The 26,099-nt window shown below is 39.1% G+C and overlaps 1 protein-coding gene across 2 annotated transcripts; it reads right to left on the bottom strand.

Annotated features, from left to right (window-relative positions):
* Positions 1-1,587: 1,587 nt before the first annotated feature.
* Positions 1,588-21,177, bottom strand: SPDL1 (spindle apparatus coiled-coil protein 1). Of its 2 annotated transcripts, XM_061456418.1 has the most exons (12): positions 21,047-21,177; positions 19,049-19,224; positions 17,450-17,626; positions 16,945-17,139; positions 16,469-16,618; positions 15,810-15,908; positions 14,833-14,943; positions 12,154-12,294; positions 10,583-10,692; positions 9,331-9,518; positions 8,053-8,398; positions 1,588-2,245 (listed from the first exon to the last, which is right to left on the bottom strand). In XM_061456418.1, the coding sequence occupies exons 2-12, from the start codon at positions 19,205-19,207 to the stop codon at positions 2,101-2,103; spliced, it is 1,821 nt and encodes a 606-aa protein (XP_061312402.1). In that variant the 5' UTR covers positions 19,208-19,224; positions 21,047-21,177; the 3' UTR covers positions 1,588-2,100. The 2 variants fall into 2 exon arrangements, with proteins under 2 accessions (XP_061312402.1, XP_061312400.1); XM_061456416.1 differs by lacking the exon at positions 1,588-2,245 and having other exon boundaries at positions 7,422-8,398.
* Between the last annotated feature and the right edge of the window lie 4,922 nt (positions 21,178-26,099).

The following is a 26,099-nucleotide window of genomic DNA, read 5'->3' as shown; positions in this document are numbered from 1 at the left end:
GTCTTTTTCAGTAGAGTAGATAATTCTTTGCTTCCCCAAAAGCTAAAAATCTTTATGAATTCATGGGCAGAACTTACCTTATGGGGAGCTGGCAAAAGAAGAGAGAATTTTTGCTTAACACTGCTATCAATTTCAGAAAACAACATCTTGGCGAATGCTGGCCCTCTCAATTTTTAGCTATGCTCATTTCTATAACACAGAAGAATTTAACCAGAACACAACAGTCGCATTTAACTGGCTCTGAATTCTATTACATGACGAGACCTGCGAGCACAGTTGTAAAAAAGCAACTGATGCAACTAAACAAAGAAAAATACACCAGGTATTCTCACGCACTTCAAGGACAATACCTGAAGCATGTTATAGCATCACAACACCCTGAATTCCAAACATCTTCCCCCACCTGCTAGCTGTGAATCTGCAAAAGATAAGCATGCAAGTGTTAGATAAGGTGTTACCTACTCAAAGTAAGCCACAGCAGGGCTGCTTTCAGGATAACTAGGTAACTCTGATCAGATCTATTCATTTATTGAAATAACACCCTAATGTTGTTCTTTTTTAATTGGAGTAAGTCATAAATGCCACAAAACAGAAGTGTCATATGGCAGGTAGCTAAACACATCATTAACTGTCTCGGTAGACGTCTACAGCTCAGTGCTCTGTTTGAAGTACATACATCTAATGTCAGATTACTGCAGGTTTTTCTCTTATTACAGCAATTCTGTACTTCATTTTTATGCTAGTTGCATCTCAGTACAGCAACAGTAAACAAAGCTGTCACCACATGTATGAAAAAGGCTTTCTTATATTTTGTAGCATGAAAAACACTTTCTTCACTATAATAGTAATGTTCATATGTACAGTCAAGAGTCGATAGATAGATGTTTTCTTCCTGTAATGTCATGGAACATCCTAATAAAAGTTAACAAATAAGATATTCTCAGTTTACGCAGACTTAATTAGTAACAGTAACTTCTTAGATTGATGACATGCCACAATTAGATTCTGTGATGCACAGATTTCCAATTATCTTGTTCAACAACAGCAGTAACAGTCACCAGGCTGTGCCTAAATTTAACTATGTAGAAATGGGCTGGTAACAAGTTCAAACTGCACTGCAAAGTGACAAGCCACATCTTCAGTCACTTCAAATGGTACAGTTCAGTACATATGGAGATGAGCAACTGACAGCAAAGCACTTCAGTGTGCACAGTTAACAGACTCCAACATCACTTCTAACCAGGCACAGCTGTAAATGAGCACATCCCGACACTTGTTTTAGACAAGTGCATTCACAGATTCATCAGGTACATCTAGTGAGTGATTTCTCCAAAAGCTTCCTACACTATTGCATACAAGAAACCACAACACGTTGACTTCCCCCCACCACAAACTAACAAATATCATCATGTTTCTACAGATTACTTAACTCCAGATGTGGCATCTACAAGGTACATTTGTACATTATCTAGAAGTATTCTGATGGCGGAAAACTCACAAATGCAATATGGACTACATTTTAGAAAGGAAAAGAAATAAAGGTTTATTTTAAATACTGGTACAGACAAAATAGTAGTTTCGAATACTGTCCCACAAAAATACATAGAGGTTAACATGCACCTTTGCAATCAGGTCTGTCTGAAAGTAGAACAATTACACATAAGGAGGAAAAACAAGCCATTAAGAATTCTGAGTCCAGGAGGGAAGAAATTCAGGAGCATGTGGCTTAGCTGAATTCTGCATCAAAGCTGTCTAGACTCTCTTGCTCAGGGCTGACCCCTCTTATGTTAAGAGACCTGTAGCAAGAACTCATCTTTCAGAATAGCACTATGCTTCAAACAAGTAACAACTACTACATGTTTAGAGATTTAGCCAAGATTCAAGACAAGGTAACACTTCAGGTGCCAGGGAACCATCAGATGCCCTCTAGGATGCCCTAAGGTATCAAAAGTGCAACTCTCATTAATGCCACCATACTCTTCACAGAGCAGGCAGATCAATAGCGAAGTCTAGAATCTGTACATTCATGTGTGACAACAGTTTACTCAGTATTGCCTGCTGAAGCAGGACTCCAAATTGTTGAGGCGCCTTCCAGAATTGTTATTGCTGAGCACACTGCGTTCCAGAAGTTGCCTTAGAAGATACATACAACGTTGCGTACTTTTGCGTTTTCTTCTCGGTTTTGACTTTATTTTCTTTCTCATCTCCTTTTTCCGTAGTTTCAAAGCTGGATTCAGCTGTTAACCTACAGGCAAAGCAACCATTCTAAATACACATTTTGTTATTGAAAAAGAGGGCTAAGATAAGAGTTTCAAGCAAAGTCAACAAGCCAACTGGCATACAAGTCCATTCATATGCTAAGACAGAGCAAGCAGTGCTTAAGAGTAAAATGAAACTAATATAAAGCATTTTTATATCAGTCCTAGTCACATCTCATCGCTTGAAGTATCGCCTTCCCCTCTCATGCCCTTGCCTGCTGAAATGTTTGGTAAAAAAGGTCACAGAATGTATTAATGGGTTGGGATCAGCCTTTAAACCTCACAAATGCACAGTGCCCGTGCCATGCACATACAGGAAATCATTCACAAAAGCACAACTCCAAGTGAAAAGTCCCAGCAATGGAACACAAACGAGAGGAAGTCAAACATTCTGCTTTCACAAAACCAAATCAAGGACTACACTGAAAGCAATATATTAGTTTCCCCCTAGTGCTAAATTACTACTGCCTTTATCTTAATGCCCAAGTATTTGAAACTAAGTTGTTTCAACAGGAAAACAATTATTTCCAGGCTCTGAACGACATCATTTGCCACTGACATGTTTCAATTCTGCTGTGACTGCAAATGGTAACACAGCTGCCACACTGCTGTTAGAGGCAAGGTAACAATGAGATTTAGACATCTGAGCACAACTGGGTGTTTTGATTACTTCAGAATTACTTCATAATCATACAAATGTGTCATTAGAACAGACTGACAAATAATGGTATTCATTCAGCCAAATCACATACAATGAGTTATACACAGCCAAACAAGTTACGGAAAAATCAAATTCCAAACAAAACATCACATACTAACACAAATACTATGCTACTCCACCACTACACTAGCAAAAGCATCTCTCTAGTGACTTTGTGGATTTCTAGTGATCTCAAGAGCCTCCAGTGAGCAACCTCCTGCAATACAGCTGCTTTCAGTAGTGGGTTTCCAAACAAGAAGAGCTGCTATGCAGCTGCTGGAGATGTATTTGCAACAGAAATACACAGCTGAAGATGAGGACTATGAAAGGAGCTGTAACAAAGGCCTTTTGTGAAGTTTAACTACAGATTTCCCCCCCAGTCAATAATATATCGAACTATTCTTATCCATTGCAAGCAACCTACATATTATACCTCAACAGACTGAAAGGAAGCTATGCTTTGCTGTGCATCCTCCTAGGCCAGCAGTGTTGCCCCACCACTGCTCTTCATTAAGTTCACCCCTGTAATTCTAACGGGTAATCATTTTTGTCTATGGTTGGCTTTTCCCCAGCTGCTCTCCCTTTTAGCTGTGCTGCTACTTGCAAGTAGCCCAATAATCATATGGTTATCACAAGAAGTAATTATTTGGAAAGGGATAAAGTCCATTCATGTTAATCTGGATCTGGTTAGTGTTTAGTCTGGAGTTCAGCCCATGCTTCCCTGACAGCTCTATCTAGGATAGAGAGCTTGTTCCTGTGGTAGATGCTCTTCATTTGTCCCTCCACTATGCTACCTTGAAACAACCCTCTGTCCAAGGCCACCAGAAACAGTACTCCAGCAGCCATAATTTCCAGCAGGAATTTCCTGTAAAAATCCAGAACAGAGAAATAACTCAAACCAAAAAGCCAAGTCAAAATTTAATTGACCTAAATTATATTCTAAAGCAGCACAATTGGGTTTTATACAAAATACTCCGTTTCTACGTTATAAGGTAATTCTGTGAGTGTGCAGTGTAAGAACTGTGGAAATCAAATTCACAGCAGAAACACAAGATTGCTTCATAGCATTAAACAGCTGTTAGAATCTCTTACTTGGAGAGACAAAAGAATCACCTTTGCATGCTCTGAATGCACACCAGGATGGTTACACAAGGCAGCAAACAGTGAGTTAACTTCCTCAGACTACAGCCACCTTAGTAAATACCTGAAGTGATTTTATCAGAGGACTGACACTGGCTTATGAAAATGGAATGAGCCATTTCATATTATAAGCTACACTTCTATGTTAGTGACAGCTTTTTTCTGAATCGGCAATCAATCACGATAATCTACTTCATTACAAAAATTTTAGTTTGTGACAGTGAGTATTCAAAAATGCCTGAATATTCAAATCATTGAGCTTTAATGTGACAATGGACAATGCAAGCAAATAATTTTTTCCTCTTTCATTCTAAGTCTTTCATAGTTGGCCTGCAAAAGCCTCTGGATGATTATTCTGCAGCCTGAGTTGCTGAACCGCACTTTACTTAGCATACTGAATTACTTTTTGTTGAAAAGAACACATTTTACTAGTGTTTGACAGATCATGTCTACAGGCTGGTACATATCACAAGGGACAAATGAGTGAGGTTACAGAGATAACATTCTCAAGTAAAGAGCTGATCATCACCTTCAGATTAATTCTTTTCTACCAACCTTTATGATAACAAAGGAGCAGTAGCGACCAAATGTTATAAACTCACTGCAACCCCCATTCCCCTTGTGCCACGTGGTAAGGAGGAGGTAGAAGTTGGAAATGAAGGAGTAAAGTTGAATCTGGAAAGAAGGGCTGGGGATCAGGGGTTAGATAGTTTCTATTCTTTTTTACTGTCCCACTACTTGGAACTGACAATGAACTCTCCAGCTATTCCCCAAGTCTGCTTTGCCCACAACTAATTGATCCCTGTCTTGACCTCAACCCACAAGCTTTTTCCACCTTCTTTTCTCTCCCATCCTGTTGAAGAGAGGGAATGAGAGCAGCTGGGTGGGCAGTTGGCAGCAAGATATTAACCCACCACAGTCCTCATACCAAGGCCAGCTCACAGCATTGAGCACCCCTTAACAGCATTGGCATATTTCACCGAGTTTTAGCACAGGGCAAGGGATGGATCAGAAAGGAGAGAAGGCAGTTAAACACTCTCACTCGAAAAGACCCATTTGTGAAACTGTGACATGATTCTATCAAGCTGTGACTTTACAGACTCCAAAAACTAGATGTAATGGGGGCTCCTTCTACCCATTCGAGTAAGACCAAGCAGCGTCATCAGATGGGAGCATTATTTCCTGAGGATGAACATCATCACTAAAGCTCCACAGAGTACAGTTATCCACATCTCCTGCTGAGCCAAATGGCTACAGGCATTTGGACCATGTTTAAATGAGTTGGATTTGGTGTATATAATCCAACTAAATTTTAAAAAGCAAATAAGCTCTTAGGCACACAAACCCTTCCTGAGATCAAACTAAAGCAGACAAGCTCAAATCTAAATGCAAACTAAGTTGGGCAGCAAGGTCTGGTGTTTGCATATCGGTGTCAAACATGAAGAAAAGTATTTCAATGCAGAATTGTGTCTTTTTACTCACCAGCTGGCCTAATACAAGCCATCACTGCCTATAACCTTTGCATTGCCTGAACTACAGTAGCAATTCACAATTAATAATGACTTAAAATTTCAATCTTTACTCTCAGGTAGTATGTTCTCAACATCCACATGCCATAACATAATCAGCACCACCACCTAAATCCAGTATTTCAGTTTTTACTCGTTTTAAGTACACACATGTGCTGCAGATACAGACAGATGCTCTTAGCTCCCCCTTACCCAGCCTCATTTTACTCAATCACATCAGCAAAGAAGCAGCTTCAAATACAGAAATCTGTCACCCATACCAATACATACCGATCACTTCTGAACACTTCATCACCCCCCCGCAAAGATAACAAAGCTTTTCAACCAACCCTTCCTAGAAATGAAGGCTGCAATCCTTTCACAGTTACTATGACTTTTCACTGCCACGTTTCATAGATCTGTGATGACAGAGCTAGGCTAATGTCTGAACTACTCCACTTGCAAAAATATCCCCCAGGACCACAACAGCCTTCTCAGCTGGAGCATCACAAAGTAAAACACTGACAACTGCCCAATATTTATTTCCTCCCCAAAGTCTCCATTTTCAGGGTCCATTTTCTCCATTCCTGCTCAAGTTGTCCATATTTTTTGTGTCTTTGCATTTAGCTTGTGTTCCTATCTAGTGTCTGGCCACAACCACCACAGAACACTCCAGGGATTTGGAGTTTAGAAACCCAGCCTCTTAAATACTCAGATTTTATCAGGATTTGCTATTTAATAATAAATGATAACAGTTGAGGGTTAAGTAAATCCTCAATCTTATCATTATCACTAACTGGGGAGTTAGTATTTCATTAACATAAAAAATTGAATGGAACCTTCTGCCTGGGTTTGTTTTTCACAGGTTCATACCACCATTGAAAACAACTTAAAAACTTACATGGAGTTATGTGACTTTTTTTTTCCTGTTGTGTTGGTGATTATACTTTTTAAATCCATTGATTTATGATTTCTTTCTTATTTGCGTCAACAGCAATGGGTGCAAGATTAGAACCCTATGAACTGACTTCACCTTCCTCTAGTACATTTTTCCACTCACTCTGCTTTCAAATATCAACTCCACAAAATACTTTCCTCATCCCTCTCTCTGGTAGGTTTCCCCTTCACTTCGCATAAACCGTTTCCAATAACTTCCTGTTGGCAAACACTGGATCTTCCTTTCCAAAAGAAACAGGAGGAAATCAGTTGACCTCTTCACACCCTGGTTACAAGCTATCTGTTCCTTGCTGTGTACAGAACACCACCAAAACACAACACCATCACTAAACTATACAGCATTTCCTCTCAACTTGCACCCCCCACATTTGACCTCTGTGATCTTTCCTTGTCGCTAAATCCCCACATATTTTGACACAGCCCCTTAAAGTGCCAATTCTGCCATATTCTTTCCAGACTGTTTCAAAACATGGTACTGTTTGGTTACTTTAAAAGTGTTTAACACATCCAATGCGACCTTCAATAACTGATTTGACAGTCAAAAAAATCAATCCAGTTAAAAAATTAATGCCACTGATTAGGGTATACCACACAGATTCCCATGTTATACCTTCCTCCACCTCTCAAGCTGCTGTCATTTTGGAGTCAAACTATTTCTACTAGCAGACATTACCAGGTTCTAAGCTCCAAGTATCTAAATTATCCCAGATTCCCCCCCCCCCAACCACTTAAACACATTTACAAAGATTATGAATACGAACAGAATACAAAAGCATCAGCTGAGAAAGAGAAATTAGCACTCCTTTTACCAAGGTAAAAAAAAGTTTAAGGTAATTATTGTTTGAAGTTACTTTATCTATCAAAAAGTAACTGAAATTCTGTTCAGGGAAAAAACTTGATCTTAATTTACCAGTTGTGTTTATAGTTATCATGCATCCAGATTATGGAAGTCATTTGTCTGACAAAAAGCATCATAAATTGTTGGTTTTCTCATACAATGCAAATTCTGTTCATCAAATTCAGGTTAATAATTACTTAAATAATTTCTGGGTTTCAGCTAAATCTTGAAGTTGATGAGGGCTGAAATTCAGTCTGAAACTGAAGCATGACAGCTATTGCCTTTATTACATGATATGCTACAGGCATGTGGTAGCTCTGAAGGGATCAAGAAAACAGAAGAGCTATTTCTGACATCAGAGGAAACAGGGGACGCGCTGTCATGCTACGTGCACACCTTCAGCATTCTCAAGCAGCGCAAAAGTTATTTCAAAGATTGTTACAGTTTCAAGAGTCTCTTTTACTAGTCATCATCTTAGTCTTTCTTAAAGGTATTGAGAGGTTCAACGCAGGCAGCCGGAGCTGAGGAATTACACTGCATGCAACACTGAGGAAATAGATAAAGAAGTGGATAGCATAGTTCATGCAGCGAAAGAAAAGAGATGCAGGTCTGTGCTGATTGCCTTGAGCATAGACAGAAGCCGACACTGACCTGGGGGCAGCTGAAGTCAAGGAATTGCTTCCACTTCTGCTACATGAAGTAAAGGCATCATGATTCTTATCTTCAATTTTAACTCTCTTTCTTTCTCTTTCAGGTTCAGCTACTTTCTGCATTACTTGAACAGCCATATTCATTGGCGCTGCTTCAGGATCATGTTTTTTTTGAGAAGCACCACTTTGCTCCAAGTTCATGGAAGTCATCTTGATTTCTTCCTTACTTGGCAACTGAGTAAGAGCAGCTTCTTTTACTGAAGTATTTTTGCTGTCCAAGTATTCACAAGTATTGCCCACTGGAGCCTTCTCCCTCCTCTTTTTAATTTTAGTGCCCATAAATAATTCTAAGAAAAAAGGAATATATTTTTTGTACACAAGTGAAGCTGGAGTTAACTTGCCCACCAACACGTTCAGAATAAAGCAAATAAAGAACATTTTACATGACTAAAGATCTTGGAATAATTCTTCAGAGATAACTCACATCCCTTAAAGACTGTCCTTGATCTAACCTGTTACAGTAAGTAAGCATCGCAGTAGACGTTAGGTTGAAAAAGAGACAAAACTCTTTCTCCCCATTCACTCCACCTTTTTACCAAGGCTTTCAAATTACATGATCTGCACTACATGGGAATGCTCTATTATGTTATCTCCATTTTGGAGGCTCCTGAGGTAAGCTTCCACAACTAGGTTTTCAAAATTAAATCCTCTGGGCATGGGCAAGCATCAAAAGCAATTCACCCCTCTGGGTCCCCATTCATTCTCCTCCACCGGCTGGAACTCCCTTGTTTCTGCACATACCCGACTATCAGCCGGTTTTTGAGGGAGCCTCTGCTGTCAAAATTTAATCCACATTAGCTTGAGCTACTAAGCAGTTTTTCCTCTAAATGCTTTGCACAAAGCTCCTTTCAAGCTGCCTGCATTCAGAAACCCAGCACTTCTCATCAACAGATACTACTACTTTGATGAAAAGCATCTCCTGAGAATCTGTTCCCACCTACTTGACTGTGGTTATCTATAAAACTGCTGAACACTGTAACATGTACTTTTTTGTCTCCCAATATCAGTGTTTGTATACATACTGACATAAGATGAGAAAGACAGGACTTTACTATTTCAGTTCAGCAGGTTTTGGACCAGGTTATTATCACAGAGGCAGCCATTTAAATATTAGTTCATATCTTAACTAATCCAGTGTTTCCTGTTTAATGTCATTCACCTTGCAAAGGTTGAGAAGATCAGAGATTTCATTTTTCCCATATAGAAGAGTAGCATTTACCTTCAGGTTCATACTTCATTTTTAGCTCATCCAGCCTAACTCGCAAGTTCATATTTTCACTTTGGCAAGCTTGCAAACACCTCTCATTTGCAAAGAGTTTCCTTTCAACTTCTAGAACCCTTTGGCTCTCGTGCAGAGCCTTCATCCTCTGTAAAGACAGTTCATTTTTCAAGGTTTCTGTTTCCTTGCTGGGGTGGGAGGAAAATGATAGAGTTATACAGGTTCTAAGTAAAGCAGTACAAAGTCAACTAAGCATTCTGCACATAAAATTTGGGATTATACTGTAGTAGGAAATGCAAGAGACCTCTTCCAATACAATGAAAGTTTTCACTTGAACTTCACATAAAACAGTGAGTTTAGTTACCAGAGATAAAACTCGTGTTAAAAACAAAGCTGTATGCTGGCTTAGGAAACCTTCCATAACCTAGAAATTCACTCTTTCACTGGGAGTTTTCTAGTATAAATTTGCTGTGCATAAATTACTATAATTACTCCTGTAACAGACAATACAAACTTTACACAGAGGTGTTACTTTAAATACCCAACACAAAACTAGTTATGTTAATACTCAGTGCATTTCCTTGCCTCTGTTTCAGAGGCCATTAACTTCCACATCATAAGCACTGAATCTGCATTCCTTGGCAGTTCCAAAATACTTGGATCGTGCCAGTTTCTCGTAGCAGCACCACAGTGAGGCAACACACTTATCAGGAATTCACACAGCAGACCATTGCCTCCTGGTGCATGTGCAATACTTCAATCTGAGGGGTCAAAAACAGTCCTCAAGACTATGGACTTTCTAATTGATAGATATGGAACTCACCAGCCAACAAATACAACTAAAAAGTCCAATAAACATTTCAAGTGCTATTATCTGGCTGTTTTTAGAAGAGAAATACATAAATACACCCTGTAGTCTTGAAGAAGCTTAATATAGTTCCCTTACAGATTATTTTATTTAATTCTCAATTAGCCTGTATCTTGGAGCATTAACAATTCTAGAAGGCAACAAGAATTAAAAGTAGTTCTGCTGCTATCCTTTTGCAACAATAACTAAAACCAAAACAACTCACAGTCCCACAACAAAGATAGAATGGCTCCACAACATTGGAGAATAAAACAATGAGTATATTTACACATACAATCAGTGGATTACATACAAATAGTAACAAAAAAGGGAGAATAAGACCAAGTGGCTAGAAGATAACCAGACTACAAGCAATATCTAGGCCTTGGACCATTAGGTACTTACTTGGAGTTGTCAAGCTTCATTTGCAGTAAATCCACATAGTAACCATCTTCAGACTCCCCTCCTTTTGAGCTACAACTAGCTTTGGATTCTTCCACATTCTCATACAAAGTCTGATAAAGAAAAAAAATAATCAGGTTGTCAAATAGGGACTTTTCAGAGCACTTTAACTCAGTCCTCAGGTGACAGTTTGTAGGTATTTCTATGGAGAAGCCTCATCATAGAGGCATTTCGACACACAAGAGAGCTCAGTTGCTCCAAGTACTTCCTCACTGGTTACAGATGTCAGATAGCACTGAAACTGACAATTCTCTCGCATTCACCCAAAGAAAAATACAAAAAACAAGTTAGCCTAACCCTAGAAGGTTTTCAAGTAGCACCGAAAAACAGTTATCTTCCTTTCAACTAGAAAATACAGGCCATTTAGTTAACCTGCAGGGATTTTGTTTCAGTCTTTATTTCTAAGCTTCAGCAGCTGGACCCCAAAGGAACACAATGGCCAAGCCCTGAAAAATCAATTACATCTCTTAAACAAGAAAGTTGGTTCATAATAAAGATGCCATTAACACAATAAACTTCCCATAAAATACAGCAGTAACATGTGACATTCTCGGGGCTTGTTTCATGGGCTTTTTTTCTTTTTTGAACAAGCAGTACTCAAGGTTTAATACTACCAGTACTTTAGATGGTTATTTAATCAATTATTTAATTTCCTGACAGTACTTATCTATGGCACTGAGACAAAGAAAAATACTCAAACTTACACGTGACAGAAGTGGTAAAGCAATTGAGCTGTCTAATTGCTTACCAAAATGGGTTAAGCCTAGCTTTATGCCACCCTGGTTAAATGCAGAAAAGAGGATGCAAAAGCTAATATGCTAAGTTTACATGCCACAGCTGTGATAAGAAACAGCCAAACTAGTCCATATATATATACACACAAGAAAGCTACAGGTTTTAACTCTGTATACACACCAACCTCAGTAACAGTACACACAGGTCTTCTTGTAATATTTTGGAAGGGGAAAAATACAACAACAAGGTGATACCAACTCTCATACGAGGACTGAAGAAATTGCTTTAAAGGATGATGAAGCAAGTCAGTTTTTCTAGCAAAGGGCATGCTTCAACTGCAAAGTTGAGACACATGAAAAAATAAACATCTAAGAAATCAAATATAACTGAGAAACTAAAAAGTGGTAAAGCCAAAGAACACACAGTTGAAGGGTGAAATGGCTGTGCCTTTCAAGAAAAAAAAAAATCAGGTCACACCAATGACCTTTGCCACATAGTTGAATTTAAACACAAGTAACTATGTAAAATACAAAGTTGCTACACACAGGAACCCAGAAAAGATTGTTTTCCAAACCAGGGACTAGGTGGTATAGAATGTCCTGCTTCTCTGAGCTTCATAAGTGCATGTTCACCAGCTGTGAAATAAAACTTTGTTTAAATAAAGTTGTTTGGATTCTTTTCAAACATAAGCATGGATTTCAGATAGGTCTCAGAATCTTCCTTATTCTCATGCTTTAGCTTCCGATTATGACTTCTCCACTTAACTACAGTCCACATACCTTAAATTTTTCTAGCTGCCTCACTTTCATAAGCAGATCTTGTATCTCACCATTCTTCTGTTCTAACATTGACTGCAAGCGTTCCAGCTGATCAAATTCTGCTTGAGAGCCTTTCAGCTGGAGCAGTGTAACCATCTGCAGCTATGAGAAAAAGAAAAACAAAATCTTTACAACAAATACTGGGTTAAGTGACTGAAAACCTCAGCCTCTTACCCAGAAGAATTAAGGGTATGGAAGCCTTGTCATTTTAATCCTGAATATATTCTTCACAATTACCACCATAAGCTGACACTAGGAATTTTTAGGACAGCCGAAAGCTTACGGAACAGCTTAGTCCTGAGGTGTCATGTCTTTCCACATATTGACTAAGGAACCTATAAATATTCTGTCGAGGACACACACAACGTTTCACACTCAAACCATGAACACCTAGTCACCAACTGCAGTCCAAGTTGTTTATCAGAGCCAAAATGCATCTATTGTGTACATCTTACTTGGGAAAAAACACACTCTAGTTCATCAATGAGTTTAAAAACCTTTTTTTTTTTTCCAGTCATCCTGATTCTGAGGTATAGCTAACACTAAATTTGCCTTCTGTAATACCAATCCAAGAATTTTAGATGTTCCTTTAGTGGAACACACCCTTTTAAGCAAGGCAACGCCCTCTCTTATTACAAAAGGAGAAGTTTATCAACAAGTCTTGCATTTATCGCAGATTTTTCTGATGCCATTAACAATATCATCATAGTACAAGGGCATTAATACATACAGTCAAATGTGATACATCAGATGTTCAAACATGGGGAGAAACAATATGAAATGCAATAACAGAAAGACCTCGCAGGGATTTAGAGGTAACTGTAGCACTTTTCCCAGTCCAGCCAGTACGGATAAGGTACGAATGTAGGACACTTAGAGAAATCACAGGGAAAGGACCAACTTAAATTAAGACTACAGATTAACAGAGAAAAACAGAGAAGAGCATTTCCCTACAGAATCTCCTATATCTAGTAAAGGAGGTCAATGATCCTGTACACAAAATAGAACTAAAGAAAGATTGAGGCATCTCCTCATGGCTCCAACAGGACATAAGGGAGGCAAAATTTTAACCTCCACTAGCTGACTAAAGTTGTCCTTACATTTCCCAAGCCTGCAGACATTAACCTATTTTCCTTTTGTTTACAAGCCCACTTGCTAACTGGCAGAACTGCAGATAGCAGATTTAAAACAACCAACCAAAACAGAAACTGTAAGGGATACTGTGGGCTGTGGAAAATACACCAGACACGGTAAAACTTTCCCAATAGCACTGTCTACAACCTGTTCAGGAGTCAGATCTACCGAAGTCATCAGTAAATACCAAAGTCAGGCATTCTGACAATTACAGCTGCAACAACAGTTAAGTACACTGTGGGAATCAGCTGCTGAATGAAGCAATCAGTTAGCTACAGATTGAGCTTTAACATACAGCATCATAACACAGCACAAAGTAGAGAGGATCCTAACAGGGATCTAAGATAGCAAGGTAAGCAAAACAGCTGTCTTGACAAACTGCCTGTCTCCAGTGTTGACACTGCAAGAAACTGAGTACAAACTGAAATTCCAAATAAAACCACTAAGTAGAAGAACAGTGACAGCAATTTGCCTCAGTTCTTGGTCAAAATCTTCAGTATTAGGAATGTTTTTACACCAGTCAATCAGTATGACTGACATACCCTCATGTTACAAGCAGGGCATTTCTGAAGAAACAGATCCTATTCAACCACCCCCTCAAGTATCTAGCTCTCAAGGTCAGATTTAAGTAAAAGATAATTCCTTTGCTGCATCAGCAGTTGTCTTTTTTAATTATTTTCCACCTACTTCTCCTCACAAGCCAGGTAACACAGACTTACTATCGTCAGTGTTACTCCTTATCACTATGGATATTTAAGCACTCTCCTCAAACTGCATGTTCAAGTATTTGAACAAATGAAAGGATCCACACTTGAGCTGGAAAATCACAAGACCAACATGAGACCAGTTGGCAGTTTTGCAGCATCCCCTTCACATTATCTTACAAATTAGCTTCTGCTAACTCATTCTCGACAGTATTAACCAACAGGCTCACATCCTATGGGAGTCTAAATAGTTAAATAGTTAAGACAAAAGTTATTACTTTCTCTTGCACTACAGATAAGGTCAGAAAAATATGGGCAAACAAAACAAGAAAGCAACCTGGACAGAAGGAACAGAACAGTATAATGAGAGGACAGGGCACAACCCCTTTTCCTTACGTTCATTCCTAGCAAACATAGTTAATCCACAAGTAAACAACTCAGGTAGTACAAGAATTAGATTTAAAAAAAAAAGACAGACGTTTTCAAGACTAACTGAATGCTGGTTTGAATGACAGGAGTTGTGGTTTACCCATTTAACAACTATTTCAAAGTAAGCAAACACAGCACCTTCAGTATAACATGAAGTTCCAGTATAAAGTAGCAGCACTACTAGCAACAGAAAAACATTGGCGTACCATAAAAGTCAAATAGCACAATGACATCTCACTTACTTTCTCTCCCATTTCCCTCCCCCAGACTACTATAACATATTCAGAAGATAACCAAAGCCCCATCCTGTGCACCAAAGCAGCACCTTGTCAGACCCCAAGGAAACCCTGCAGTATTGCAGTAATGGTCATACCTTCATTCTTTGCAACTGTTCTCTAGTGAACGCATACTGCTTTTGTAGGGACTGATATTTTACTTTCACACTGATCAGCTGCCGTTCCATTTCTGCCCTACGGTCCTCCACCTACAGAACATTGTTAGCAGTTATTACTACGAAAACGATAACATGACTTCTTGTCAAGTGGATGATGAGTTTTACATGAGGTGTTACCTAGCAATCCATGTTGGTTCTGCAAATACTGCTTTTCCAGCAAGCGTACTTGAAATGATGCACTACTGTCAATATCTCTGAGATAAAAGTGAGCACACACAGTTGGAGCAGCTGAAGCCTAAGCACTAAAGTGCAGCAAATTTACGTTTTGATATCCAAGTAACATTGCATATGATTCAGTGCTGCTGTAGAACAGGTTTATCCATTGGCACGAGGAAAAAAAAAAAAAAGTGAACTGTGTACTAATTTAACCCATTCCCTGGGTGCTACCAGAGAACAAAATAACTCCCTATGCATTTAACAGTGGCTGAACTTCTATTCAAAGAGCTAATTCAAAAATTCTCCCAAACATGCAAACATCCAGCCATTTTCAGCTTGTTTCTAAAAGACAGTATTCATCAGCATCTTCTTATATTTCACATACTATCTTCTACACTAAAGACCAGTTACCAGCTGAACAAAGCTACTAAGAGCTAAAAGCTGCTGGCAGAATTGTCATGAACTCTCAGTCCCATCTTCTATCTTGACAGCAATGTCACTTTAAGTTATTCCATTCAGTTTATTAACTCCTCAAATTCAGAGCATGCATAAGAATTGTTTTCAATAGGTCAGTCCCCAGACATTTCAACAATGAAGTAACATTTGAGGATCAGAGATTCCTGCTGGCCAGATCAGATACAAATACTTGAATATTCTCAGTGTAATATAAGAAAAAAAACCCTTATGAAATATTTCTTCCCTCCTCTGTATATTTTTGGTTATCTGTAGAATAATTGTACCTCAGCAAAGAGAGAATTGCCTTTTCTTGTAGGGTCCAAAGACTGCTGCACTGCATGATCCAGCTGAACCTGAAGCTCCTGATTAGCTTCACGAGCTTTCTAGATTAAAGCAAAGAGGGTATTAGCCATTTAAGCATCTGATATACTGCATGTATGAATTTAATCAGATGATTTTACCTCTTTCATTTCCTATGCCTTTAGCACAGACTATATTGTACTGTGGTACTTAACTGTGCATACAGTTCTAGTCAATAAGAGAATCAATTTTGCTTCACGATTAGGCTTAATATTCCACTTTATTCCTTACTGAACTAATGGTACTGAGACTATTAGCCTTGTTCTGTTGTTTTGTCACAAATCTCTACTACCTAGTACAAAATTTTCCAAGGCATTCAGTAGAAACTTGAAATAAAAATCAAAATTCTATCAGTGACCTGTGAGAAGGTCCCATTATAAGACAGAATTCTGCCCTGCACAGATCTTCATACACAGCCTTCCACAAACGAAAGCCAACAGACAGAGTATTTAGCAAGAAGCAATACCAAAGATGACGAGCCAATATCCTCCCCCTCCAAACTCACACTTCACTAAAAAGTTAACAGCACAACTTCTGCCATTCAGGGATCATCTACCACTGTTGAATAACATGAAGAGAATACCTCTAATGCATTGCAGTAAGAAACAACTTCTTTTTCCCTTTCTTCTTTTTCTCCCTGTAGACGCTCCAGCTGATTACGCAGGTTACTGTTTATGAGTTCTAGTTGTTCTTTACCATACTCTAGTTCATTCAGCTTTTCTTCAACACTGGCCTAAACAAAAAACAAACAAACAAAAAACCCCAAACAAATAAAAAGTAGAAAATAAAGTATTTTTAAAACAATATGAGGAAAAGCAGGACCATGTGAACCAAATAGCATTGTCAGTAGCCATTACTTTTAAAACCAATTATTATCTTGAAGACCTTGTATGGCCTTAAAATACAGCAAGGCCATTTTGTTCAGTACACATTCTCTGAATAGTCAGCCAGTCATAAGGTAGCAACATACACAAAGTACTGAAAACTGAAAAGAGCAAAAGTGCAGGATTTTATCTTCCATTAGCCTACACTGCTAATCATGAAGTATTAGTCACTCACCTTCACACTTTCTAGTTCAGTAAGTTCTAGCTGAAGACTGAGCATTTCTGAAGACATGGTCTCATGTACACGTTCAGACATGATATGTAATTCTTCTGACTTGGCAGCAATTATTTCCTTCTGATGCTCTACTTTGTGCCTCAGTTGTTTCTCAGACAGCCGGGTTTCATCTAGTTCTGCTTTCAGACTCTCCAACTTAAAGACAGTGGATAAGTAAGTAGTACCATTTTAAAACAAACTCTTGCAACATACAATGCTTTTGACTGTTCTAACCACAGAAAATGTCTTAGAAATACAACGTAAGAGTAAACTCTTGAAAATAAGCTATGAAATTTTTTATAATTAACAATGTAACTATGCAGATGTTTGCTAAAAAATAACCAAGCAAGCTCCTACACATCTTAACTATTTGAGCTGTTTTGGTAGTAAGTGCGCAATTATGAGTTAAACACATATTCTTTAAAATGCTATTAGCAACATTTTAGCTTTATATTAGTTGGCAAACCTTGTTTTTAAGGTCACTGATTTCTTGTCCATAGACCCTGGCGAGCTGTTCTTTCTGTTTATCCAGTTGCATGCTTTGCTGCTGCTTAAGGGAATCACATTCAAAACTCAAGCTTTCCAACATTCGATTCTTGAGTTCAATTTCTCTCTGGAGAGAATATTTCTCTTGTTCAAATTTCTGAAAGAAATAACAGACTAATAAAGCTAGATGTAATATTTATAAATGTTTAGGGAGCAGTTTACTCAATACAGGCTCAGCATCAAGACACTCAAAGCCTCAAACCTGTAGCTCACTCAACCTTTTGTTAAAGTCCCATTTAGGGAATCATCAGACCCGTGTTTTAAAAAAAGAAAAACTGCCCTGAAATCTTATGGCTTATTTGGTTGTGCAACACTCTCTTCCTCATGGGAACTGAGTATCTCTTTGCACCCCCCACTAAGGCTGTGGGCATCTTTTCTACAAGTGTTAGAAATGTAGGGAGAGCTTAAGGTGCCCTTCCTACCACTATGGAACCTAATTATGTTAGAACTTATTACAGTCCATTCAGTGTTTCCCTACTGCACAAGGCTTCAATGTCTGCTAAAGACACCTAAATTGTCTACTGCTCTGAAATAAATCCCACAGACTACACAGACTTTTACAGAAGAGTACACAGACTTTTCTCAACGTCCCTTGTGCCTACTGTTAAAACTTGTGCTCATGGTAACTATCTTGGCTCGCAGATTTCTAAGAGAACCACAGATTCAAAAACTTAAAGGAATCTGTAGGATAACCACGGTTCCCACACAAGATGCTGTTCCACTGCATGAAAGCAGACAATTCCTTCCCTCTGCCCTTGGAAGTTATCAACTGATATAGCTCAGACAAGCTTTGTCCATAATTGTGCTCCAGCCTGTAACATAGGATCACAGCCTACGGATGCAGCTTCTCAACACACTAGCTACCACAGGCGTTTATCAGCAGAAAAGTATGATCCTTCCCCGCTTCCTTATCATTTATGCTTTGCAGCAGCAAACAAGCATCAAAATTAACATGTTTACAAGAAGTGGAAGAGATTTTCCCAATTGGAATGTTCTCAAACAATTACTATGAAGAATACGGTTGACTAAGTACTACTTCTGTATTTCAACACTATACTACTCTTTTCTGAGCTGTAAAGAAATGTAATAATACAAATTAGAATCCCTCAGTATTTAGAATATTTGAAAAAACCCAAGAATTCAATGTTACAGTCTTGCTGCCAGTGCTCCTTTTATAGCTTCAAGTGATACAAAGCTTACAGGGAGAGCATAACAAGAATTACTAAACATACCCAAAACGCATACTTTAAGACAAAAATAGCACTTCATATTAATTTTACATTCCTACATGGTAGCGAATGCTTGATGCACAGTTAGCTATGAAACCCTGCCCCAGTTCGATAAAATTATGCTGAATATCTTCAGAGAAGAGATGAAAAGCCCTCTCTACAAATATTTATACTAAGAGGCTTATTAAAATTAACCTAGGCTCTAAAAGGCATTTAAAACACCTGTGACATTCAGAAAAGAGTGAAAACAAAGTTCTTGACTACTTTTTCTACTCAGTTTAAAACTTCACCTCTGTTTTTTCAGTCAATTCGCGACGTGTTTCATCCAACTCATTTTGAACTTCACTTTGGGACTCCAATAAATGCAAGCCATATTGTGCTGCCTTTCTTCGTTCATTCTCTGCTTCCTTGAGTTGGTTTTTAAGGCTTAAAATGGTCTCAGTCTCCATTTTTCTTCCTTTTTTTACTTCAGCATAGCAAACACAAAAGGATTAAAAAATACACTGTAGTAAGTGACAGCAGTTAATCTGAAAGAAGTGATTGGATTTCCTGTCTTAATCAGGATACAAGGATGTATTTTTGCATTAAGACAAAAAAAAAAAAAAAAAGACAGCCAGGAACAAATACTCCTGTGAACAGTGAAGTAATAGCTATTTCTTCAATAAACTTGGTTAACACCTAACTATGTCTTAACTAATAGCATGCAACAAAACAACTCCTGTGTACAGACCAACTTCCTAGCCCACCAGAACCGGAGTTAATCTTTCATATAGCTACCTTGCCATGTATAAAAGAGAGGGTTAGGAAATAACATTGAAAATACACTTCTATGTATATGGCTGACAATATTTCCTGTGGCATTAGAAATAAACCCACAAATATATCATTTATTGTGTACACAAATAACAAAATCCATTTAGGCAGCTGTATGAGGATAGTTTACTCCTAGTAACATTATGTGGGATACAGAAAGAGATAAAGGTGAAGAGCCAAAAATAGAAAACCTGTCAAAAGACAAGGAATTTTAACACAGATTTATTTATTTGTTTATAGTGCTTAATGGAGTCTTTCATGTCTTTAAACTTCAGATAACCTGCTGCAGGTAACCTACTTAATAACTGCCACCTCTACCGTGTTTCAGAAAATTCACCTGTTTTATTCTTGTATCATAACAAAAGACACAAGTAAAGGTAAATTTTGCAAAAATTAGTCAAAATAAATCCAAACATGCAATTTTAAAAAAATAAAACTTAAATTAACACCATAAGCTTGCACGACTGCTTGCTCCCAAGTCTACTAAACCAGCACACTGCAAACAAATCCTATTAAGACAGAAAATACTAACCAACTCAACAACTAACCAACTGAAAATACTAACCAACTGAACAGCAAAATTCAAGAGTTCCCTCAAAGCATTCAGCACCAATGATGTACAAATAAAGACCACCCCTGCAGTTTATTTTTCAAAGCCAAGGTTCATATTTTTTTATATAATTCAAAGATTAATGGAACTTTTCATTGAAGGTCTTATTCTGTGCTTTTGCTTTTTTACATAAGGAATTTAGTTGCTGCCATTTTTTACTAGCACATATATTATTCTGATGTATATTATCAAGATCCTGATATTAAAAGAGCAAATTTATATAAGAGTATTTTTAAGAGTCATTATTGTAATGTATAGCCTTCACTTTTTATTTTTGCTACCTCTTGTTCTACATGGGTAATTCTTACTAGTTACCTAGCTTCCTATAAATGGAAACAACTTTAAAATGCAGGAGTATATCAAGGCAACACTGCGCCAATTCCTTTCTGAGCTACAAGATAGAAATTATTAAATTCTTGTTTACTCATTTTCCAACACTTGCCACTGTTATCAGAGTTTAACACAAAGAGACTTTATCCAGCCAGGCTCCAAAGCCAGTTTTTCACATCTAACCTTCGCAAGGCTTGAAATACTATTTTTGCACACTTATGCTAAAGTAAGCCACTGAAAGACAGGAATTTGGCATACATACAACTGAGAATAAACAATATTATTACTACTGCAAGGCCAGGTACAATTCAATAATGAAACATTAAACAGTAAGATGAATCAATTCAAGCATATAGGTTAACCACTGGGGGCATGCATTTCACATTAGTAAAAAAGATTAATTAATACTAATCACTTCATTAGCAGCATTTTAAAAAGAGCTTTATTTTCTGAACAAACACCAGTATAGAGGCAACATAGCAATTTGATAGCTTCTAGCTTACTAAGCTAAACTTGAGTTACATTCTTAACTCACCTTCAGAAGTCCATTTAAGTCTTTCTTGACCTTATTCTTGAACTCCACCTTTAGAAATAAGAAAAAAGCGCAACTGTTGTCTAGTCCAGATGAGTACAAGCTGCCATTACAGCACAGTCCTCTCAATACAAACTTAACGCCTGGGGCTGTCTCATGAAAATGCAGATCACAAGCTAAAACCCCACAGAAATGCAAATCTTATTCAAATTGGAGTTGAGGCAGCTGTCAGCTTAGAAACAGGCAAGCAGGCAATGTTGCCAAAGGACAGACGATCTTGCACCCTGTGGGGCAAGTAAACAGACTACACCCTGGGTCACCGTTCTACCACACATAATTTTTAAGGGTTATTTGGGGATTTTTGGCTTGTTCCCTCCTACTTCTTCTGTCTATTCAAAATGCTCTCCTCCAGTTTCACACACAACATCTCTGAGCTCTCCATAAATCATTTACACAGAGATGTCATAAAAAAAGATGTTAGGCTTTAATTTTATAGTTGAAGTTTAAATCAAAGCTGCCTTTAGAGCATAGACTTCCTCAAGTTTTTGTTATCAATTCTGTATGAAAATAAACAAGTTCAGGTAGCTTTGTTCATAAAGCTGCATTGTATAGGGTGGTAATTACCTGTAATTTAATACTATATGTGAGGTTAAGGAAACTACCTTGAAAATAATGTTTTAAAAAGTAGCAAGATGAGCGGGTAGGAGAGAACATACTAGAAATCTGTCTCCATTTATCCTACCAGAAGTTACAAGAGGTCCTCCGCTTTTGGCTAATAATCTTCGAACATTTTATGATGGCTTCTGTGCTGACGGCTCCGGTCCTTGGTTATTCAACCATTTAAGCACTCCTTTATAAAAATACTGGGGTAGGAGGCAGGAAAGCACTATTCTGGGGCGCAAGCTTCCTTTCCCACTAACTGCTCTTGTAGTTAACTGCTGTCCCTAGAGGTCACACCCAACGGCTCTCTCTGCCCTGATCTGCTCGCAAGCGCCTATGCAGTTTTCTGACCGCTAACATCATTAGGAAGTTTCTCTCCCGTAGGGCAGGTATCCCCACTACGCTCCAGATCAGCTACTTTAACACGTCCAGGTCTTCACCTCCCAAATCGCACACGCCAGGTGAAACGTTCTCAGGGCTCCTCACCTCCCACAAAACCCGCTCCCTGGTGAGCAAGTCCCACACCGACTGCAGCGGGGGGCCGGCCAGCCCCGGCACGTCCTCTCAGCACCTCACACCCGAGCAGGGGCTTATGACCGGTTCTGGCAGAAGAGTCCCCTTACCCATACCGTTAACCCTACAGGAAAAAACGGCAGAGGGGGAGCGCGCCCAACCCACTTCGCTTTACGCAGCACCTGCGGAGCCGCAGGGCACAGAACAGCCTTTTTTTCTCCCGGAACAACAGCGGAAGGCCCAAACAACGAGACCCAGGGAGGAACAGACCTGCAAGCCGCAGGTCTGAGACGTCTGCGGGGCGGAAAGGCGAGCATAAAGGAGACAGGACCACACCGAGCCCCGCGGACCACCACCTACAATGGCCCTTAGGCGCACCCCCAGCTCACCGCTCACCGCCCGCCGCAGCCGCCGCTCCCGCAGTTCAAACTCGGCCCCGCGACACCGCCCCAAGTCTCGCGAGAGCTCCTGCAACCACCGGCCTGCTCCTCCTCCCGTCAGCTCCGCCCCAGCGCGCGTGGCGTCACCGCCCACCCGGGTTGGCGCGCTCCTGTGAGGGGCAGTGCCTGAGGCGGGAGCGCTGTGCGGACGTCGCAGCCCTGTCCCTCCTGAGCGTGTCGTGTAGAAGCCGCTCCTCTAAGCTTGGTATGGTGCGGAGTAGGCCGGTGAGGGGGGCGTTAGCGCAGAGACCACGGGTTATGTTCAGAAGGAAAGCGGAGGCAGTGAAGTTAGCAGCCCAGCTGTAGGTGACCGGCCGTACCTACTGAAGAACGCAGGAGACTGGAGGTGCAGAGGATGTGCCTGGCTCCAGAGCCACAGGCAGGGCCCCCTCACGCAAAGGAAGCACACAGAGTAAGTGAAGAGAGGAAAAGCGTACCTAGTGCTGCGTGTTACTGGGAAACCTGCAAAGCAGAGGATTCTGCACAATATTCTATAGGAGAGGCTTTGGTTCTGGCAATAGAACGGCATAAGTGTGATTTATCCCAATGCCCGCTTTCCTCAGCAGGGGCTGCTGAGGCCACCTGCCCGTGAGGGGATGTCACCATCTTCTTATTAACCCAGACCTTTCCCTGGAGCCTGTAGAGGTTAACATCCAAACTAAGAGCTACACAAGTTACAATGCTCGCAGCGCACCTATCAGCCAAACAATTAACTTCCCGTTTTTCTCCTCAGCTTGCTCTAATTTCTACTCATTTTTAAGTCATGCATCAGGGAGGGATTTCATAGTGTTAGATTGTCCAGAACTCACAGATTTTCTAAGCCATTGAAGATCTCAGTAATGCCCACAAAGATGAACAAAATTAATCAGATGGAGCATTTCACTATGCAGTTCTGATGGTTGAGATCCCACGCATAGCTGTCTATGTACCATTTTTTCTACCCCAAAGGAGAACCTGAGTAATTTTTACCTTTTACGCAGTGGTTAAACTTTTAGTTTGTTCTGCAGGATTCATGTATTTATTGCACTTTCTCTAACCACATCAGGGAGTTTGGAAGGTTTATTCTCATATTTAATGCAACATTCCTAACAAAAGCCATTGCACAGAAAGCAGATTCTGCCTTTAAAGAAACATGCTTCTGGTAATGCAAGGTTAAATTCAAGCAACGGGCTTTAAGTAGATGCAAGGATAATGACCCGATTTGGAGCAGCCAGGACAGAAATAGATGTCTTAAGATAAAAAGGGCTTGGAAAATAAACACGTAGTGTAGAATTCTACAGAGGAAGCCAGTAAAACTACCACTACTGTCAGAATGATACTACTTCTGCCCTCCTGTCAAAATGTGAGTTTAGCTTTTGTAAATAGAAATGGGTTTAAACATTAAATAGAGACTTGTCTAAACTGGCAAGAATGCCGAATTGATTAAAACAGGGTTAGGAAATGAGAATCCTGTTCTAATCCTGATTCTGCTGCATTCACCATGTGATTAACCACACCAAATACCCACAGCTAAACCCCCTTGTTTTACAAGGATAACAGTGACTTATTTAACAAATCTGTATAATTCTCTGCACATTTAGTAGAGTGCATCTTGGAAAAATATAAAATACATTGTAACTGCTAAGTGTTAACATGATTACTCCACCAGATCAGTTAACTGCTATAGCATGATAAATCATAAAACTGTTAAAATAGCTGCTGCTTCTCCCACACCTTCAGTTCCACTGTCATGTGGAGCAGCTGAAATATGAAATACGGTAGAAACTCCGTAGTATTTTCCTCAGTTTAGAATTTCAATTTATGCCTTTAAAATAGAGTCAGGAGTTTAGATACAAGTAACCAATTCATTGTTTAGAACAGTTCTTCAGAACCGTTCTCTTTCCCCTAGGATACTAGGATACTGTTTTACAGATACCATCTACTTCTTGTGAGTATAAAACGCACACATTAGATGCTATTATCTGACAAGCAATATAGAGTTGTCTAGTGGAGTGATTGCTACAAGGTCGTTCACCAATGTTACAATATCTAATAGTTTCATTGTACCACTATTTATAGTTTGGGTATATAGCTGGAGTTATGCTTAGCTTTGAAGCTAGCTGTTTCCTTAAGAGTATAGAATGATCAGGTCATTATGTCCATCATTTGTAATAAATTTGCCCCACTGAGGTATGAGAAAACTTGTACGTTTCATGTTTCTCTTCAGTTTGGGTTGTATCTAGTCCCTTGCTTGCCAATGCAACTATATATTTGCTCTTAGAAACTTTTCTCCTGCTTATGACCTCAATAACAGCTATTTTCCTAATATTCTACAAATCCAGTAGTTACTGGAGCATAAATATTTCCTAAGCATATTTACTTTTGTTTATTGACATTTTAGATCACTAAATTTAATTGATGCGCTGCTGACCCTGTATAAAATGTAAATGCGTGGTTTGTAAGTCTCATCTATGCTAGCAGGCAAAAATTGCATACAAGTAGTAGAATAATTTCATCAAGTAGATGTGTTGAGTCCCCCCTCCCAACCCTCTAAACAGGGGGCTTGTTACCTTTATTTACATAAAGTCAAATGACATTATAAAGCCCCCACAGTCATTCCGTGCTAGCTGCTCAGTATCACTTATGAGCTGGCAAACACGTTAACGTGCTTGAGACCCCAAATGGTATATGAAGCCAGCAACTAATAGCAGCCTATTGAGAAGCACCTCATCAGGGGTGTAGCTGTGCAAGTCATTTTGGCACATGAGATCCAGGGCTCACTGTGGTCAAAACTTAGGGGCATTAGGTTGTTGAGGGTTTTTTTTTGTGTGCATGTTGTTGCTGCTAATTATTTAAGAACATTCGATTTTACACAATTTAAAGTCATGTTACTTTATTTGCTAGTGGAACTTCATAAAAGCTCAGGTTTAACCCCTTCCATGTATTCCAGTTGCTAAATGTTAAACTGTTCTGCCTTTTTTTTTTTCTTGATGGCACACTTTTGCCTCCAATTAAATAGAATTTACAGGTGTATATGTTTTAATTTATTACTGTGAAATCCAAGAGCAGTAACACTAACACCCAAGCTGTTTTGTAAGGAATTCACGTAGCTCTTTAATTACAGGACCAGATTGAGGGTCAGTAACATAGTGTTTCTAATCCTCTCTATACCAGATTGAGGGTCAGTAACATAGTGTTTCTAATCCTCTCTGTACTATTTGAGACTGACCTCATCCAAATGATTTCATCTCACTACTTCAGTCATCTTCACTAAACAAATATGTTTGGCTTTTTTTCTTACCATTCTAACTGTAACCAGACTTCTGTGAGTTCACATCATTACTTGGCAAAAATCTGGCTAGTAGGTGTGAGAGGCTTTCAAATATAAGCTTTCAGGTATTCTCTTATGAAAACTTTCCAGTACTTTTATTTAGATTTGTTATATTCTTTACTACATATTTGAG

This window comes from Pezoporus flaviventris, unplaced genomic scaffold (assembly GCF_033815535.1).
Source record: "Pezoporus flaviventris isolate CSIRO_AGI_PZ_B2104156 unplaced genomic scaffold, CSIRO_AGI_Pfla_v1 ptg000023l, whole genome shotgun sequence".
NCBI classification, from domain to species: Eukaryota; Metazoa; Chordata; class Aves; order Psittaciformes; family Psittacidae; genus Pezoporus; species Pezoporus flaviventris.
This window is presented reverse-complemented; position numbering and strand designations above follow the sequence as displayed.

What these genes read in the sequence shown, in the direction of transcription:
- SPDL1 (XM_061456416.1), bottom strand. Translation starts at nt 19,207, where the DNA reads ATGGAGACTGAGACCATTTTAAGCCTTAAAAACCAACTCAAGGAAGCA. An exon ending in GCAATTCTCTCTTTGCTGAG is followed by an intron (nt 14,944 to 15,809) that starts GTACAATTATTC and finishes AATGTTCTGTAG; the next exon opens with GTGGAGGACCGTAGGGCAGA. An exon ending in AACAGTTGCAAAGAATGAAG is followed by an intron (nt 12,295 to 14,832) that starts GTATGACCATTA and finishes TTTTTCTCATAG; the next exon opens with CTGCAGATGGTTACACTGCT.